Raw genomic sequence first — 18614 nt, 5'->3', positions numbered from 1 at the left:
GATGTTTTCATGAAATTTCAGACCCAAACCTTCTCCTCAGAGTGTAAAAATATTTTGATCGCGATCACCTACATAGGGAGAAATGATCATTGTGAAATAAGAGAAACCAGAGCTCGCAATTACGAAAGATGTGTTCAAAACCCGCACCAAACGCCTCGAGCATTGTGTAGCAGCGGACGGTCGCCATTTGTCCTATGTAGTATTTCGTAGGTAAAATTGGATAATCATTGTACCTTCTGTGCAATATTCAGCTTAGTATCGCGATTAGTTTGTGTGTTATCCAAATTTCAAATCATCAAAATATTGTGAAATGTCCTGTATTTGACGTTCAGAACTCATGTCAATTCCAGAAAGCTGTTCGATGCAACTCTCGAGAATTGTAGAGGAAATCGACTTCAGAGCTCTCCGATCGACCTTACTTCAGTACAGGTAGAAGGATTTTTGAAGTGCTGCGTGGCTCTGTCTGTAGCTCGTGCGAGTGGTAACTGTTGGATCGTTGGTTCGAGCCTCGGATCGGTCATTCTTTCGTTCTTTTTCGTTCATTTCGAATAACTACGCAATTAAAATATAAAACTGAATAGAATATGATATAAAATGACAATATGAAGAGCGATCATATGATGTACATAATTTTTTTTTGAACTGTCTTGATAGCAAAGTTTTTGGACGAAATTATAGCCGGTTTCGGCTATACAATAATCATCTTCAGAATCTACAACAGAAATAAAAGAAAAGAAAAAATCATTACTGTTTGATACAAAAAGAGAATAAAAACAGAGGACAGAAAAGATAAAATAAACACGATATAGCTCTCATTGCGCTGCAAGGCAACATGTCAAAATTATATGAATCAAAACTGCCATGCATGTTTCAACAGGACGTATACAGGATACAAACCGATCCTAGACGTCGTTGATGCATGCACAACGTACAGATATTTACACAAAGTAGTGAAAAGAAACTTCAGCTAGAAGCTGGTCACAATTTAACAAAACATTCAAAAATAAAATTTGATTACAGAATTCGCTGCCAGGAGACAAGTAGATTTTTCAGATGGTTAAATGTAAAAAAATAATTTTTGCTTACTTACATACAACTAAGAATACTTTAAAGAACTGTGCTTTTAAATGAATCTTCTTTTAACTACATTGTGTAATTATCTGTACGTTACGCCTGCATCAACGGTGTCTAGGTTCGCTTTCTATCCTATAAACATCCAGTTACAACATACATTGTTATGACGTGTTATAGTACAGCAGAATGAGAGGTATAGCGTGTTAATGGTATATTTTCTGTCCACTATTTTCAATCTCTTATTATATTTAGTAGTAACGGGATTTTTTCCTTCTTCCTTTACTTCTATTGCAGTTCTGATGATGCCTATCGTATAGCCGAAACCGACATTTCTGCCCAAAAAACTTCGCGATCACGACAATTAAATAATAAATTATGTAAATATAAAAACAAACAAATTTATAATAATCAACATACATCTAATTAACATTTTTATGAAAACATAATTGACTCTTTATTTACTACAAAATCTTTTCGTGTGGATTTTCTAGTGTACAATAGAACAAGTCTTCTGCTAGTAGCATTGCTTCATAAGGAACTACCGCCAATGGTGTTGGTTTGACGAGATTATTTTGTCCGAGGATTTGCTCGCAACATACAAGGGCATTTCTCATGCGTTATCTTGGAACTTCATTGCATATGTAGTCTTCAGCATCATCATTTTGTGCCGCTGAAGGACCAGACAAGTTTCTGTCATCCATTTCCGACATGAAAATCTTTCTTTTTTTTCTTTCGTAGTATTAGAAGATTTTCACATATAATGCTGCAGAACACTATCTGCTGCTTCGGCAATGAACGCTGAAATGCTACTATAGCCACAGCCATCCCATGCAAAAGATGTCGTATCCCTTCCAACCGTTGTGGAATTTACCAAATGATTTGTCTCCAAGCAGCAACCGTCATCAACTAATAGTAACTTGCGTTCTACACAATTTGCAAACACACGAAGATAACAAGTACTGTTAACTCTATAATATCGCGTTTTCCCTCAAACCAGATGCAATTTTCATAAGCTATGATAATCAAATATTATCATATATTTGATTAATTTTGTATTTAAATGATGTAATTATTCGAACTGGACAAAAAAAATAATGATCGAAGTGAGACTCAAACCAGTCTTTCAGAGATTTGCAATCTCGAGTTCTACCGATAGAACCATGCGGCCTGTCGAAAACTGTCCTACCTGTAGGTCGCTCGGAGAACTACAAAGTTGAGTTTCTCGAGAATTTTGTAGGTTTTTAGTTCTGAAATAAATATACCATAAATATAAGAAATTTCAAAACTCCGATTGTCATATGAGCCCTTGTTAGATTTTCCGGAACGTTTTACTCCTTATAAACAGTAATTCCCACTCTTTTATGCCGGCCGGTGTGGCCGAGCGGTTCTAGGAGCTACGAATGGTTCAAATGGCTCTGAGCACTATGGGACTTAACTACTGAGGTCATCAGTCCCCTAGAATTAGAACTACTTAAACCTAACTAACCTAAGGACATCACACACATCCATGCCCGAGGCAGGATTCGAACCTGCGACCGTAGCGGTCACGCGGTTCCAAACTGACGCGCTTAGAACCGCACGGCCACACCGGCCGGCTAGGAGCTACGGCCTGGAACCGCGCGACCGCTCCGGTCGCAGATTCGAATCCTGCCTTGGGCATGTGTGTGATGTCTTTAGGTTAGTTAGGTTTAAATATTTCCAAGTTCTAGGGGACTGATGACCTCAGAAGTTAAGTCCCATAGTGCTCAGAGCCATTTGAACCATTTTTGAACCCACTCTTTTATCTTTGTATCTTCCTCTTTTTTCCTTATGGTTATATTTCGGACACTAGTTTATGATCCGTCTCTAAGTTTCTCGATGCCAACTGGTTCACCGGGATCAGCGCAGCGTTTAAGGCACTGTGCTCGTTTTCGACTCAAGGGAATTTCAGTTCCCATTCCACAAACCAGTTATAAACTTTCCATGGTTTACCTGAATCAGTTTTGACAAACATAGGAATAGTTTCACGAAACTTGATACCGCTTACTTCCTACTCCATGCTCATCCACCTCCCTCCCCCCCCCCCCCTCACACCACCCTCCAGTTTTTGCTCCTCCGCTAATACTCACGCCGTCTCCTTCGTTTAGTTCCTTCAATAGCCTACCGAATTCCTCGACATGAGTGGAGATGGATTATTTCTAGCACCTAAAAGAAAAGAAAAATAAAACCTCCCCAACGACATTGTGAGCGATCTATCATGTTTACTGCTCTTAGAACATCGGAATTAGTTGGGATGAGTATGTTTTAGACGGTTACATTTTCTTACTCCGACTATTTACACACATTGATGAGCTAAAACATTGTCACTCACCACTGTGAGATGGAATGCCACCGGGTGGCGTTGTGGACGCGTGATATGCTAGTGAAAGTACATAAGCAGAGCTGAGACGATTTCTATTCTAGAGTAAGTGGAAAATCCAACCATATAATAGAATTTGAAAAAGGGCAGATTGTTATGGCCAGGCGCCTGGGGAATATCACGGTTCTAGGCGCTACAGTCTGGAGCCGAGCGACCGCTACGGTCGCAGGTTCGAACCCTGCCTCGTGTATGAATGTGTGTGATGTCCTTAGGTTAGTTAGGTTTAATTAGTTCTAAGTTCTAGGCGACTGATGACCTCAGAAGTTAAGTCGCATTGTGCTCAGAGCCATTTGAACAATTTTTAATATCACGGAAACGGCGAAGCTGTTCGGCTGTTCGCATGCCTTGACCACCAAATTCGCCAGATCTGAACCCGATGGAACACACCTGGGACATTATTGTGCACCAACACTGCCCCTACAAACCAGCGACCCATAATTTACGTGAATTGCGTAACCTATGCATTGACATCTGATTACCACATACCTCCGGAATCGCTGCCGTATTTCGTTTCAAAGGTGAACATAACAGGTTATTAAGCAGGATTATAATGGTTTGGTTCATCAGTGTATGTGAGACTCTTCACGTACGAAGTCTACAGTGATTTGCACATTCTACTAGGATACGGTTAAATTTTGATTAATGGCTCTGAGCACTATGGGACTTAACTTCTGAGGTCATTAGTTCTCTAGAACTTAGAACTAGTTAAACCTAACAAACCTAAGGACATCACACACATGCATGCCCGAGGCAGGATTCGAACCTGCGACCGTAGCGGTCTCGCGGTTCCAGACTGCAGCGCCTAGAAACGCACGGCCACTTAAGCCGGCATAAATTTTGATTACTTAAATTTAATAATAGGTTTGTCATTATTATTACACAGTTGTGTGTGTGTGTGTGCGTGTGTGTGTGTGTGTGAGTGTGTGTGTGTGTGTGAGTGTGTGTGTGTGTGTGTGTGTGCGCGCGCGTTTGAGTGCAGCAACTTGCATTGATTTTAGAGTAAACCACATTTCATGCGAATATATTTATCTTTAAAATCTGTGGTAAAATATTTATTTGCCTGTATACGTACCCAGAAAGATATAAATGCAAACAGGTAATTTATTCATGTTACTAAGAAAATTAGATCAGTGTGGTGCATGAGTGATCATTCCATGATTAGCTGAAAGCGTTAGATGCTGTTTGTTAGTTAAGTGCTATCACACAAACTGGTATTTACCTTATCCCGAAAGACGTGGTGTCTGTCTGCAGCGATGTGTTACAGGTGTGGGAGTCGGACTGACAAGAGACTGTTCCACTTTGATGGTGGCGCAGTACTTCAAACGGCGCCGCGAACTCGTCGAAATCTTCATTGTGTCTGGCAGTGGGCTGGGAATTGCTGTCATGTCAGTATTTATCAAGGGCGCCATCAGGTGAGTGCAGTAGACGCCTCTTATCTTACTTACATTATTTTTCGTTTGTCTTTTTAAGCTATCAATTATGAGTATTTCCGCACATGGTGATTTATAAAGCGACTTCAGAAGAAATGCAGGGGCTCCTTCGAGAGGACTTTGTTATCATCTGTAAACTTCAAGTAATAAAACACTGTGACAGGACATAATTTAGTTAGAATGTATTGCATAGCACTTTTTCCAACTCGAATAAATGCATTACAAGACGTAGGGTGAGGAAACGGGTGGAGCTCCTCTGTCTTGATTCGCTACACAAGCTCTAGCACGCACCTGGAACTTTCAAACAGCGCTGTCAGCCCTGCTTAAGTTTCAGTGATTACCGTGGGGAGCAACGCTGGACCGTCTTGCTTTTCTAATACCTGGATCGTTGGTTAGCCACAGTATCGCTTTGGTCATAGAAACCAGAGCTAAAAAAGAATATACGCTGTTAAACATTGATTCCTATATGTTTGAAATCTGCTTTGGTCATAGAAACCAGAGCTAAAAAAGTATACGCTGTTAAACATTGATTCCTATATGTTTGAAATCTGCGTTTTCCTAAGAGTTTTAAAAGGTTTGTACGAAATAACTCCACTAGACCCTTCCTGTTAAGCAAATGTATAGTTTGTAAACTACAGGGTGATTCAAAAAGAATACCCCAACTTTAAAAATGTGTATTTAATGAAAGAAACATAATATAACCTTCTGTTGTACATCATTACAAAGAGTATGAGTCGGCAAGACTCACCGGAGGAGAAACACCCCTCTGAAGATGTCCAGCGCAGCTCTGGACGAAACGTTAGGAGCTGAAGAGTTTCCTGGACCACGACCTTACATCCCGGAAGGTTTACCAGAAGATATGTCATCCGGTCGTGAAAGCCTTCATACTATGAGTATTTAAAAAGGTTTTTTTTCACTCAAAAACAAGTTCAGAGATGTTCAATATGGCTCCCTCCAGACACACGAGCAATATCAACCCGATACTCCAACTCGTTCCACACTCTCTGTAGCATATCAGGCGTAACAGTTTGGATAGCTGCTGTTATTTCTCGTTTCAAATCATCAATGGTGGCTGGGAGAGGTGGCCGAAACACCATATCCTTAACATACCCGCATAAGAAAAAATCGCAGGGGGTAAGATCAGGGCTTCTTGGAGGCCAGTGATGACGTGCTCTGTCACGGGCTGCCTGGCGGCCGATCCATCGCCTCGGGTAGTTGACGTTCAGGTAGTTACGGACAGATAAGTGCCAATGTGGTGGCGCTCCATCCTGCTGAAATATGAATTGTTGTGCTTCTTGTTCGAGCTGAGGGAACAGCCAATTCTCTAACATCTCCAGATACTGTAGTCCAGTTACAGTAGCACCTTCGAAGAAAAAGGGACCAAAAACGTTATTGGCTGAAATGGCGAACAAATGTACAACTAAATGAAACTTTATAGCTCCCTTAATTCGCCGACAGATAGTGCTTAGCTCTGCCTTTTGTCGTTGCAGAGTTTTAAATTCCTAAAGTTGTGGTATTCTTTTTGAATCACCCTGTATGTACATATCTCGATATACTCCTTAGATCATTTTGAATTTTCACACACTATTTTCTGTCAGTGTGAATGGCCATTATACCGCCAACTCCAGCTATTTCTACAGAAATGTTTGTTTCGCTCTGTGACCAAGTGTAGTTGTATTCTTTGGTTGTAAGTCCTCTGGCCAAATCATGTGTCTGGCCTCAGTTATTCTGGGTACGATCGTGTAGTTGTCCTTGGATTTATTTTCCAGCACGTTCACGGGATGGCATAATTAATTAATGTTTGCTAGTCCATAGCGGTTGACTTCATACATCTTGGAAGCGAGACCAGTTAGTATAGCGATGTCTCAGGTTTCCAATTTTAGACGGTGCATGTTTCACTGTCGTGATAGTTTGGCTCTACTTTACTAACCTTATATGCGGAATCCACCTTTTGTTTATGTTTGAGGTGTATATCATTCTTTCCCGTCATTCTGAGAATTTTCTGATCTTATCGGTATTTTCACATTCTTGCTGAAATATTGTAACATTACTGCACAAAGAATCGTAAATACACGATTTGACAATAAGTCAATTCCAGTACATGCAGTGTAACATTTATTTGCTTGTAGTTAGGTATTTCTCCACTTCTGTACAACAAGCTTGCCCGTTTCATCTTACAATACCATTTTCAAGCGCACGTCTGGGTGAGGTGAATACCTAATCTTAGTTATGTTTTATTTACTATCAAGAATATCAGTTTAGTAGATTACATTTCTACTTACGTCTAGGTGGAACAGATGATCGCCGGCCGCGGTGGTCTCGCGGTTCTAGGCGCGCAGTCCGGGACCGCGCGACTGCTACGGTCGCAGTTTCGAATCCTGCCTCGGGCGTGGATGTGTGTGATGTCCTTAGGTTAGTTAGGTTTAAATATTTCTAAGTTCTAGGGGACTGATGACCACAGCTGTTAAGTCCCATAGTGCTCAGAGCCATTTGAACCATTTGAACAGATGATCACATGACATCCAGCGCCCAACTGTGAGCTTATTGTTATGAAATATTATTATTATAATCCTTTAGTTTTTATAACATGAAATTTTTCATGACAATAATTGTTTGAAAGCTATTTGACAGTTGGGATCCTTAGATGCTATACGTTCACAATTTTTTTCATCTTTAGGAGTTAGAGAAGGTGTGTTTGTTGCGTAGCATTCCAAGCTTACTACTTTCAATTGTAATGAAGACTTTAATAAAAATTGGAAAGGTAATGTTAATCAGGACACTGGAAAGAGTTGTCACCTAAATAACAATAGATTTATTCATTTTTAACATCACAAGACAAACATTTTTATTTGACAACGGTTTCACTAATATGCGGTCTAGGGTGAACAAAGTGATCAGCTGGGGATCATCACACGACACTAACCAGAACTAATCGCTTTACCTGACTTCATACATGTGAATCCGTGGTATGGCCCAAAAACTACGCTACTATCAAGCATCTATGCTCTACTATTCTATAAAGAAAAATATGGTTCCAAAGAACAGGGTGCTGTGAAACATATATTGGAGACCTACGCCGTAGTAGCGAATACTTTACCCTCCTGCTGGTCAGTGCGGCACACCACGATGCGTTCGGCGACTGGAGTCATGGATGGCAGCAATCTGTTATTAATGGTGCGCGCACGAAAAATGACGGTCTCGCGTTCAGCTAATTCGTAGTGCAGGTACTTCCCTATGAGCCTCTGAAACCCCGGTGGATTCCAGTGTGCAGGTGGACCCGTTTGCTGGTCTGCCAAACCAATTTGACTCCGTGCCACGACTATGCGTGACGGAATATGTCAAATGTTTAGACGGCCGACTCAAAACAAATAAGTACATCCACGCATCAATTGCTGTGTGCGTGATGCTAGAAGCAGTATCTATGATTCAGATGGTTCAGATGGTGACTGGCACAGGCTCTAAGTGGCACACTAGCAATGGACCCAAGTCCGGCCGTTTACTAGCGACACGCCAGTACAAGAGTGACCTTTTCTCTTTTTCTCAGCTTTCCTCGCCAGCTCGGTACCATAGCACATTTACATCTTAGGTTACTCCCACTTTAGCACAAGCCAATCACGAGCTGGAGTGCAGCATTTGAAACGAGGAGACGGCCCCTTTGCTGTGCATACACAGATTTCACTAAACAGAGACTTTAATGTTAATTGGGAGAAAGGTAAAAAAGATTCAATTTCGCAGCAACTTTCTCATGCATTTACTAAAAAATAAAAACATTATGGGGATGGAACCACAGCACTCCATAAAAAAGATCATTATATCCCTTGTTGAGTCCATTTCGAACTTTCAAAAGAATGGCCATAGACTCGCCAAAAGCCTCATGCCTTCACAAATATGTTTTGAAACAGAGTCTGGACGTCTGGGCACCACTGACCTGTCTCACGGAAATTCGCAGAAATGCACAGTTGTCTCTTCGGCTTCCTGCTACAAGGGCCCATCCTCTGCCTTATTGCCAGTCTTCAATGCTCTGCCCTTTGCAGTGGCGACTCCTCGGCGCTAGTCAGCCTACCTGCATGCGGCCACCGACCGACGGGCGCCATCCAACGTGTCTGCACAATGAGACCGCGAAACTCGGCAGTCCACAACTGTTTTCACCAAGGTTCTGCAGAAAAAAGGCTCCCCTTGGCCATCAGCCTCCATACACTTTTACTGCAGTCATTTAACTTGGCACCCTCGTCCTTTGATTGCAGGTAAAGCTTACTGCTATTCCCTCACTACAGCACACAAGCCAGAGCGTTAACTACTGCCCATCATTTCATCATGATGTATGAAGTCAGAACGTATCCAGGTATAGCAACCAAGTAATAAAGAAAATCTTCCCTAAGAACATTCAGTGGCATGACACCGTATCAGAAGTGAGAGTGCCATACAGTCTCTCACAACCTCCCCGTTGCTCTCAAATTAATTCTTGGGGAGTTTCTCACTTTAAAATGGTTAGTGTGACACAAAAAAGAATAAATTGTGACACTTAAGTTGTGTCGTTAACAAAGAAATAAACATGAATCAATCTTTGTTCACCATAAACCTCAGCACAATATTATACCCTGTCTTTACCACATTCAACCAGGGGTCATACATACACTCTCTGCTGCATGCCTACAAAATTAAAGCGAGAAATAAAAATGTGATGGGCATACCATCGGGTCATATTCCGGTAGACACAGTCTTAAATGACAATTACTAAACGGTTACAGGTTCGTGCAGACATTTATCTACTCATTCATCCTGAAATTGGGGCCAGAGAAGGTTATTTCCCTAACCAAAATATAATCATGTTGTCTTGAGGATTCTCTGCCCCATGGAAAATTACTACCCCTGCTCAATTATACACATGGCTGCATTCATTCCTTGATAGAACATCGATCGCAAACGCTCTCACATTCACCCAGTATAAAAGATTCCTAGTTTTCATTTTGCATGTGTCATCTTTTCAATTTATTTCTCTTACATGTGTCAGTCTGTTCCTTTAGTACAAAGATGCAAGTGTCATCACAACAAAACAACATATAAGTGACACGAAATAAGTGAACCTTTACACAAAACGAAAAATAATGCATTAGTTCATTAATAGAAAATGAAACTTTGTAAGAAAACACAGAAAATATATGTGATCTCGTAAAAATGAAAACAGCAAGGCATATATAAAACATATATAAAACAAACGTACATGTAACAAATTAATGAAAACAACAAATACATCCTACAGCTCCCTTCTCAAGGGTCTTTAGGGAGTCCGATTTTTAAATTTACAATTGTCACACGAATAAACACAGCGCCACACGTCATGTAACAGGTCAGATGTGGCAGCTTTGCGCATTGAGTTTGCCAAGATGTGTTACCCCATTTACCCAGCATATACCGTACAGGCAGCACCCTCGGTGTGGAAGGGCCTCGTCTGTCAGTGGCAATCAGTGGCGTCTCGATTACTGACTGTCTTGGATGACGTGGTAGTCAGCAATGCGTTGCCATTGTTGAAGACGTTCATGGGATGACCCGGGCAGCATATGGACACAGGTTTGAGGTGAATCACCTCCCGCCGTTGCCGTCTGCGTCGATACGTGTCTCCAGACATGTAAGTACCTCCATTCAGCGCTCCGCAGCACGCCCTTGTGCTGCACACTCGCCCTTCCATTCAGCGGTGGTTCCTCAGGACCTTGGAGTCGGAAGCGGCGGCGGAAGTACTCGCATGCCGGCAGGGCTTCAGCCCTTTGTTGACAGCTCGTGGCACGAAGAGGCTCGTCTTCACCTGCCTCCATTCACGTAGCCCGATGACCTCATGTCGACTAGCTGCCCTGCGGTCACTATGTGGGTCACTACTCCCTGCTGCGACACCCCCGGCTGACAGGGCTGCCGGACGACCTTAACTGTCGCTTCAGTCCTTGGCGCTCCATCTGCTCAGATGTTATGGCCGCTCCGGTGTCAGCGACCTCTCCAACTGCCTGATACGTTGCCACCCACTCAGTTTCTGTAGTCTGCACAATGCTTACATGGGGACTTAGTGCCGTGTTTTTACAAATATGTTTACAGCCTAAGTACAGTGAAAATTATAACGAAATTACTCTGTTCTACAAGTAATCTTTTATTTTATTATAGGAATAATTTTAAATGATTAATTTTCTGTGTCTAAATCTTTATAATCTTAGGTAGTGGTGAGGTAGTGTAATGTATGATAGTCTAGTGTTAATTTCCCACGGCCTTTCATGCAACTCAAAGTACTAAGCCGGTTTAGACTACACATACACTTCAGTTACTCTCCCACCATCTAAGTCTACTACTTATTCATTCAACACAAGTACTAAAAAAAGATATATGAACTACTGAAGGTACTACACTTTCCATTATTTTTTGATGTTATGGTGGCACTTATGCTGGTGTAAGGCATAAATCTCGATGAGTGCCCACGTCACCAGTCTGCTCTCTCTCCTATGTGGCAATATAATTATTCTGCAAAATTCTCTTTTTGCTGAAACTGACACAAAATTTTCTCCGGTTGGCGTACAAATTTTCCACTCCAGCTCCTGAAACAAACATAAAAAAGCAGAAGGTATTATCGACATTTAACTGCAAAGCAACATTTCTTCTTTTCTTCTCTTTCTCACAAATTGATGGTGCGCCTCACTCACTGCATAAACATACCAAAGTGACTCGCACATTCCGTGCTAACACCACATAGTACAAAAAATCGCCAAAGATCTACCACTCAGTCGCTCGCGAACTACTCTCAAAAGCCCACACGAATATCATCGCACAATAGTGAGGAAAACCACATGCGAAAACCGCAAGCGAATAACCACTGTGAACAACAGTCGCATAAGACGCGATAGCTCATCTGTGTAACCGCACTCGAGTAAAATAGCCCATTCGAGAGAAACATCGCACCAAAGGCGAAATCCATAGACAAAAAACACGCCACAAATACATCGCGCCACTGGCGATGACAATAATCAACTCACAGCGAAGACACAGTGCACTGGGCAAGGGTCACAAAGCATGGCGAAACACACAAGAAAGTCAATACGCCTCTCATGTGGTAAAGGTATCTGAGCACTATGGGACTCAACTGCTGAGGTCATTAGTCCCCTAGATCTTAGAACTAGTTAAACCTAACTAACCTAAGGACATCACAAACATCCACGCCCGAGGCAGGATTCGAACCTGCGAACGTAGCGGTCTTGCGGTTCCAGACTGCAGCGCCTTTAACCGCACGGCCACTTCGGCCGGCCCCTCATGTGGACAATACACAACCATCCTGCAAAAACCTCTACGGGTCTCGCAAACTAAACTCAATGATGCTCCTCTCACACACTATATAACAGAACATAACCTTCAGCCGCCGTATGCTTTTACTGCAGTCGTTTAAATCGGCACCCTCTTCCTTTGAATGCAGGTAAAGCTTACCGCTATTCCTTCAATAGAGCGTTAACTACTGCCCTCATTTCATCATGAGGTATGAAGTCAAATCATATCCAGATATAGCAACCAAGTAATAAGGACAATCTTCCCTAAGAACATTCAGTGGCATGACATCATATCAGAAGTGAGAGTGCCCTGCAATCTCTCACATACATGGTTAATTGTTTTCCGTTTTCTCTATGATTTGATATGTTTATCCTTTATCGTGGTGAAAACTTTCAGTAAAATATTGTAAGTACTGCTTGTGTTTCAGATCATTTTGGTTACTGAGTAAGTCATCTGGGTAATTTGTTGTACGTATGTATATCTCCAGCTCTTCCAAAATACTCATAATACGTACTTTAGACATTTTGTGTAAAATTTGTACATTGATATCAATGTGTTCTGCTTCGTGGCTTTCATCTTTAAGACGTAGGTAGGATGTTGATTGATTGCTTTCACATACTCTAGTATGTTCTCTGAATCTAATGTAAATGTTTCTTCCTGTTTGACCAACAAACGGGAAGAAACATCAGCATTAGATTTAAGAACATACGAGAGCATGTGAAATCAGACATTATTATACCTACTTCCTAAAAATGAAAACATCAAAGCGGAATAAATTTTACACAAAATATCTAATGGACATACTTTGAATATTTTAGAAGACTTGGAGATAGACACACAAACGAAAAATTCCCCACATGTCTTACTCAATTAACAAAGTCACCTGAAACACAAGCCCTAATTACAAAATTTTACTGAAATTTTCGACCACGAGATAGGATAAACATACGAAATCACAGATAAAAAAATAACCATGTAATATCTATGCAACAAACACGCCTTCTATGACTCGTGAAGATAAAAAAAATGTGAACATATAGCATCTAAGGATCCCAACTGTCAAATAGCTGTTAACCAATTATTATCATGAAAAATTTCATATAATAACACACATGTTATAATAATATTAATATTTCACTAGAGTAAGTTCACTATTGGCCCCTGGATGCCATACGATCGTCCACTCCTCCTAAATGTAAATAGAAATGTAATTTATGGAAGTGGCGTTCTTGATAATAAGTAATACGTAAATAAGATTTATTATTCTCAACATCCACTGGTGAACTTGAAAGTGTAGCCGAAACAGGCAAGCTTGTTGTACTGAAATATCTAAATACAAGCAAATAAATGTTACACATCAGCTATTAAAACTGACTTCTTGTAAAGTGTCATGTTTCGACGTAGCTTATTCTGCAGGACCTACTGACAAAAATAAATAAATACAAGATGTTAAACAGCTGATTAATTTCTGCACTATCTCGTGAACCACATTTCTGCCATGGTTAATGTGCTTTTGAAATGCCTATTTTTATGAGACTTTCACCATTATAGATTATTTTGTATTAGATTTTAAATATCTTGCCTAGGGGGCCAAATATGTTCGAGTAGGCTCTGTACAAAACTTTTGTGTAAGTTACTTAGATAAGCAGCTATGTACATTTTACCATTCTGACTTGCTTTCTGCAATTTGCTGCTGAAGATTAGTATGTGACCTGATACCTGTCCGACCTATCAAAAATTTAAAATAAATTCTCTGCAGCCGATGTCTCCATTTTAGTCATAAAAAATAAAGTTCTTGAGAAAAAAGATGAAACTGTTAAATCAAGATGTGTTGCATGCCGATGTAGTGTATGGCTACTGAGCTGGAACAGTCACCGGTGGACAACTTCTGGCGCACCTGTCTCACCTCATTTGTGTTAGACTTGCACAGATATGCATGGCTCTGGCGGAGTCGGTTTTGATGAATTAAATTTCCTTGCTATTCTTCCAATGAATCTCAGTCTACTATTTGCTTTTCCTTGCTACTGTTGTCATATGATCATTCCATTTAAATACGCTCCCGATTATAACTCCTATATGTTTTACGCTAGATACTGTTTCCGGCAGTTTGTCACCAATGGAGTAGTTGCGCAGCAGTGGATTTCTTCTCCTATTACTACGCAATATGTTACATTTATTTGACGTTCAGTCCGTGCACAATTCACTTACCCTCGACAGCTCCTTTTGCAAATCGCTGCCGTCTTTCGGAGTTGCTGTATTCTTGTAGACAACCCTGCGAACAATCGTAAAGAGCTTCCTACGCATTCTACTAGATCATTTATACAGGGTGTTACAAAAAGGTACGGCCAAACTTTCAGGAAATATTCCTCACACACAAAGAAAGAAAATATGTTATGTGGACATGTGTCCGGAAACGCTTACTTTCCATGTTAGAGCTGATTTTATTACTTCTCTTCAAATCACATTAATCATGGAATGGAAACACACAGCAACAGAAAGTACCAGCGTGACTTCAAACACTTTGTTACAGGAAATGTTCAAAATGTCCTCCGTTAGCAAGCATACATGCATCCACCCTCCGTCGCATGGAATCCCTGATGCCCCTGATGCAGCCCTGGAGAATGGCGTATTGTATCACAGCCGTCCACAATACGAGCACGAAGAGTCTCTACATTTGGTACCGGGGTTGCGTAGACAAGAGCTTTCAAATGCCCCCATAAATGAAAGTCAAGAGGGTTGAGTTCAGGAGAGCGTGGAGGCCATGGAATTCGTCCGCCTCTACCAATCCATCGGTCACCGAATCTGTTGTTGAGAAGCGTACGAACACTTCGACTGAAATGTGCAGGAGCTCCATCGTGCATGAACCACACGTTGTGTCGTACTTGTAAAGGCACATGTTCTAGCAGCACAGGTACAGTATCCCGTATGAAATCATGATAACGTGCTCCATTGAGCGTAGGTGGAAGAACATGGGGCCCAATCAAGACATCACCAACAATGCCTGCCCAAACGTTCACAGAAAATCTGTGTTGATGACGTGATTGCGCAATTGCGTGCGGATTCTCGTCAGCCCACACATGTTGATTGTGAAAATTTACAATTTGATCACGTTGGAATGAAGCCTCATCCGTAAAGAGAACATTTGCACTAAAATGAGGATTGACACATTGTTGGATGAACCATTCGCAGATAGAAATGTACCCGTGGAGGCCAATCAGCTGCTGACAGTGCCTGCATACGCTGTACATGGTGCGGAAACAACTGGTTCTCCCGTAGCACTCTCCATACAGTGAAGTGGTCAACGTTACCTTGTACAGCAGCAACTTCTCCGACGCTGACATCAGAGTTATCGTCAACTGCACGAAGAATTGCCTCGTCCATTGCAGGTGTCTTCGTCGTTCTAGGTCTTCCCCAGTCGCGAGTCATAGGCTGGAAGTTCCGTGCTCCCTAAGACGCCGATCAATTGCTTCGAACATCTTCCTGTCGGGACATTTTCGTTCTGGAAATCTGTCTCGATACAAACGTACCGCGCCACGGCTATTACCCCGTGCTAATCCATACATCAAATGGGCATCTGCCAACTCCGCATTTGTAAACACTGGACTGACTGCAAAGCCAAGTTCGTGATGAACACTAACCTGTTGATGCTACGTACTGATGTGCTTGATGCTAGTACTGTAGAGCAATGAGTCGCATGCCAACACAAGCACCGAAGTCAACGTTACCTTCCTGCAATTGGGCCAACTGGCGGTGAATCGAGGAAGTACAGCACATACTGACGAAACTAAAATGAGCTCTCACATGGAAATTAAGCGTTTCCGGACACATGTCCACATAACATCTTTTCTTTATTTTTGTGTGAGGAATGTTTCCTGAACGTTTGGCCGTACCTTTTTGAAAACATTAACGGTCCTATCACACTATCTTGTGGTATTCCTGAAATTACCTTTACAGCTGTCGATTTTGTTCCGTTGAGAGTGACGAGTTGTGTTCTCACTGCAACACTGCAAGGAATTCTTGAATTCTGTCGCAAATATGACCCGATACTCGGTACGATCGCATTTATTTCATTAAACGGCAGTGCGGGACGGTGTCAGATGCCTTCCTGAAGTCCAGGAACGCGCCATCAGCCTGAGCGCTGATGTCTACAGCACTGTGGATGTCGTGGAGGAACAGAACGAGCTGACTTTCACAATCCATCTTGATTTTCATTGAGGACATCGTCGTTCTCCAAAAACGTCATAATCCTTGAGCATAAAACATGTTCCACAAATGTACAATAGAGTGTTGTCAAAGATACAGGCCTATAGCTATATGTATTTTTCCTGCGACACTTCTTGAAAATGGAAATTTCTGCGCTGTTTCCCAGTCGCTAGGTACCCTTCGTTGCTTCTACACCCTATGATAAACTGCTGCTAGTAGGGTACAACTTCTTTCGCATAATCTTTGTAGAATCCTACAGGTACCTCATCTGGTCCTGATGCTTTTCCACTAATATCCGGTTGCAGTTGCTTTTCTATTTCACGAGCACTTATCTCAACATCTGCCATTTCAGTGTACGTACGATGACTGACAGGAGCGACCGCATTACGATCGTCCGCGGTGAAACAATTTCGGAAGACCGAATTCAGTATTTCGGCCTTCTCTCTGTAATGTTCCGTTTCGGTGACGTTGTGTTCACTGAGTGACTGAATAGATGATTTAGACCCGGTTCCTGATTTTACGTAAGACCAAAACCTCTTAAGGTTTTCAGTCAGATCGGTTGACAAAATTTTATTTTCAAAGTCGATCGCTTCTCTCATTGATCTCCTAACGCTCATTTTCGCTTCGTTCAGCTTCTGTTCGTGTGCTAGGTTTTGACTTTTCTTGAATCTGAGATGAAGCTCTCTTTGTTTACGTAGCAGTTTTTTAACTCGGCTAGTAAACCATGGTAGGTCTTTCTCATTCGTTAATACCTCGCTCGGAAAAAACTTGTCGAAGGCATATTAAACGTTCCTTTTGAATTTTTTCCATTTGTGCTCCAAATCTTCGTATTCAACACTGAATATTGGATGTTGACTACTCAGAGCTTCAGCAGTTTGCATCATACCACTCCAGATAGGCAAACATATTTTTTCCTACATTTCTTAACATTCGTTGTAATACCCGTAACCATAAATGTCATCACTGCTCTATGATCACTGAGATCCTCCTCTATATCAATTAATTCGAGAAGCTCAGGTCTGTTTGTTGTTAAGAAATGGTTGAAATGGCTCTGAGCACTATGGGACTTAACATCTCAGGTCATCAGTCCCCTAGAACTTAGAACTACTTAAACCTAACTAACCTAAGGACATCACACATATCCATGCCCAAGGCAGGATTCGAACCTGCGACCGTAGCGGTCGCGCGGTGCGAGACTGAAGCGCCTAGAACCGCTCGGCCACCAGCGTCCGGCTGTTGTTAAGAGGTCTAAGAATTAGTCCTCCATCTATCTGCTTTAATTAATTTTCGGGCAAGACATTTAGAACACTGCGACACGAATACTTGTATCTGGCACCAGTTTTAATCGCATGATTCTACCATTCTATACCTGTCAACGTGAAGTCACCCACTATTACAACAGCATAATCAGGAAATTTATTCACGAAATTCTGCAAGTTTCCTCTGAAGCGTTCTACTACTATAGCTCCTGATGCAGGAGATCTTTAAACAGATTCTGTTTACAGTTAATATGGTAACGTGAATTTTAAGTCAGTTACACATAATACTATGTTTCATCGTTGCTATTATAGAAACTTTGCAAATGGCACACGGCATGGCAGTCACGCACGAATGGAACAAGTCATTAGAAGATAGTCGAATGCAACAAGAAGAATGCCCTCCACTACGCGAAATTAGCACAATATTGAACAATTGCCCTATTGTACACTTACTAATAGCGGAGTCATTGATGCAGGCTGCACAGTTGGCATGCATGTTATTGCTTCAGTCTCCATTGCCCAGAAATCATAATCGCTGCAATGTGTAATGGACACGTGAACGTCGTAGCTGGGGTGCCCAACCGCAAAATGAATTTAATTTTCACACGAATTATATTTCTGCGTGCCCTGCAGTGATGGCCAGATACGTGTCAGACGATACCGTGGTAACAACAATATGGCAGCGTGCGTTATTATATGATATTGTGGACAAATGTCCAGTGTGACGGCTTATGGGGCTACTGAATACGGCACATGATCTGGTCTTTTACACATTAAACAAAAGAGCTCTTGTTACATCCCGGAGGTTTTAGGGCAATAAATGTAATTCCTCCTTCAGGTAACTTCCTATGCTGTATATCGCCAGCACAGAGGGTTGGGTTGGGTTATTTGGGGGAAGAGACCAAACAGCGAGGCCATCGGTCTCACCGGATTAGGGAAGGATGGGGAAGGAAGACG

General features: G+C 41.7%; 1 protein-coding gene across 1 annotated transcript in view; it reads left to right on the top strand.

The window, feature by feature from the left end:
- The window catches only part of LOC126470790 (monocarboxylate transporter 2-like), a 401847-nt gene that overhangs the window by 280287 nt on the left and 102946 nt on the right, over positions 1-18614 (top strand). Inside the window, exon 4 of the mRNA XM_050098800.1 lies at positions 4737-4884. Within this exon, the coding sequence (XP_049954757.1) occupies positions 4737-4884 (148 nt within the window). The remainder of the gene's footprint in view (positions 1-4736; positions 4885-18614) is intronic.

The sequence above is a fragment of the Schistocerca serialis genome, chromosome 3 (genome assembly GCF_023864345.2).
Source record: "Schistocerca serialis cubense isolate TAMUIC-IGC-003099 chromosome 3, iqSchSeri2.2, whole genome shotgun sequence".
Lineage (NCBI taxonomy): Eukaryota > Metazoa > Arthropoda > Insecta > Orthoptera > Acrididae > Schistocerca > Schistocerca serialis.
The sequence above is the reverse complement of the archived record's forward strand: the minus strand, read 5'-3'. Positions and strand labels throughout refer to the sequence as shown.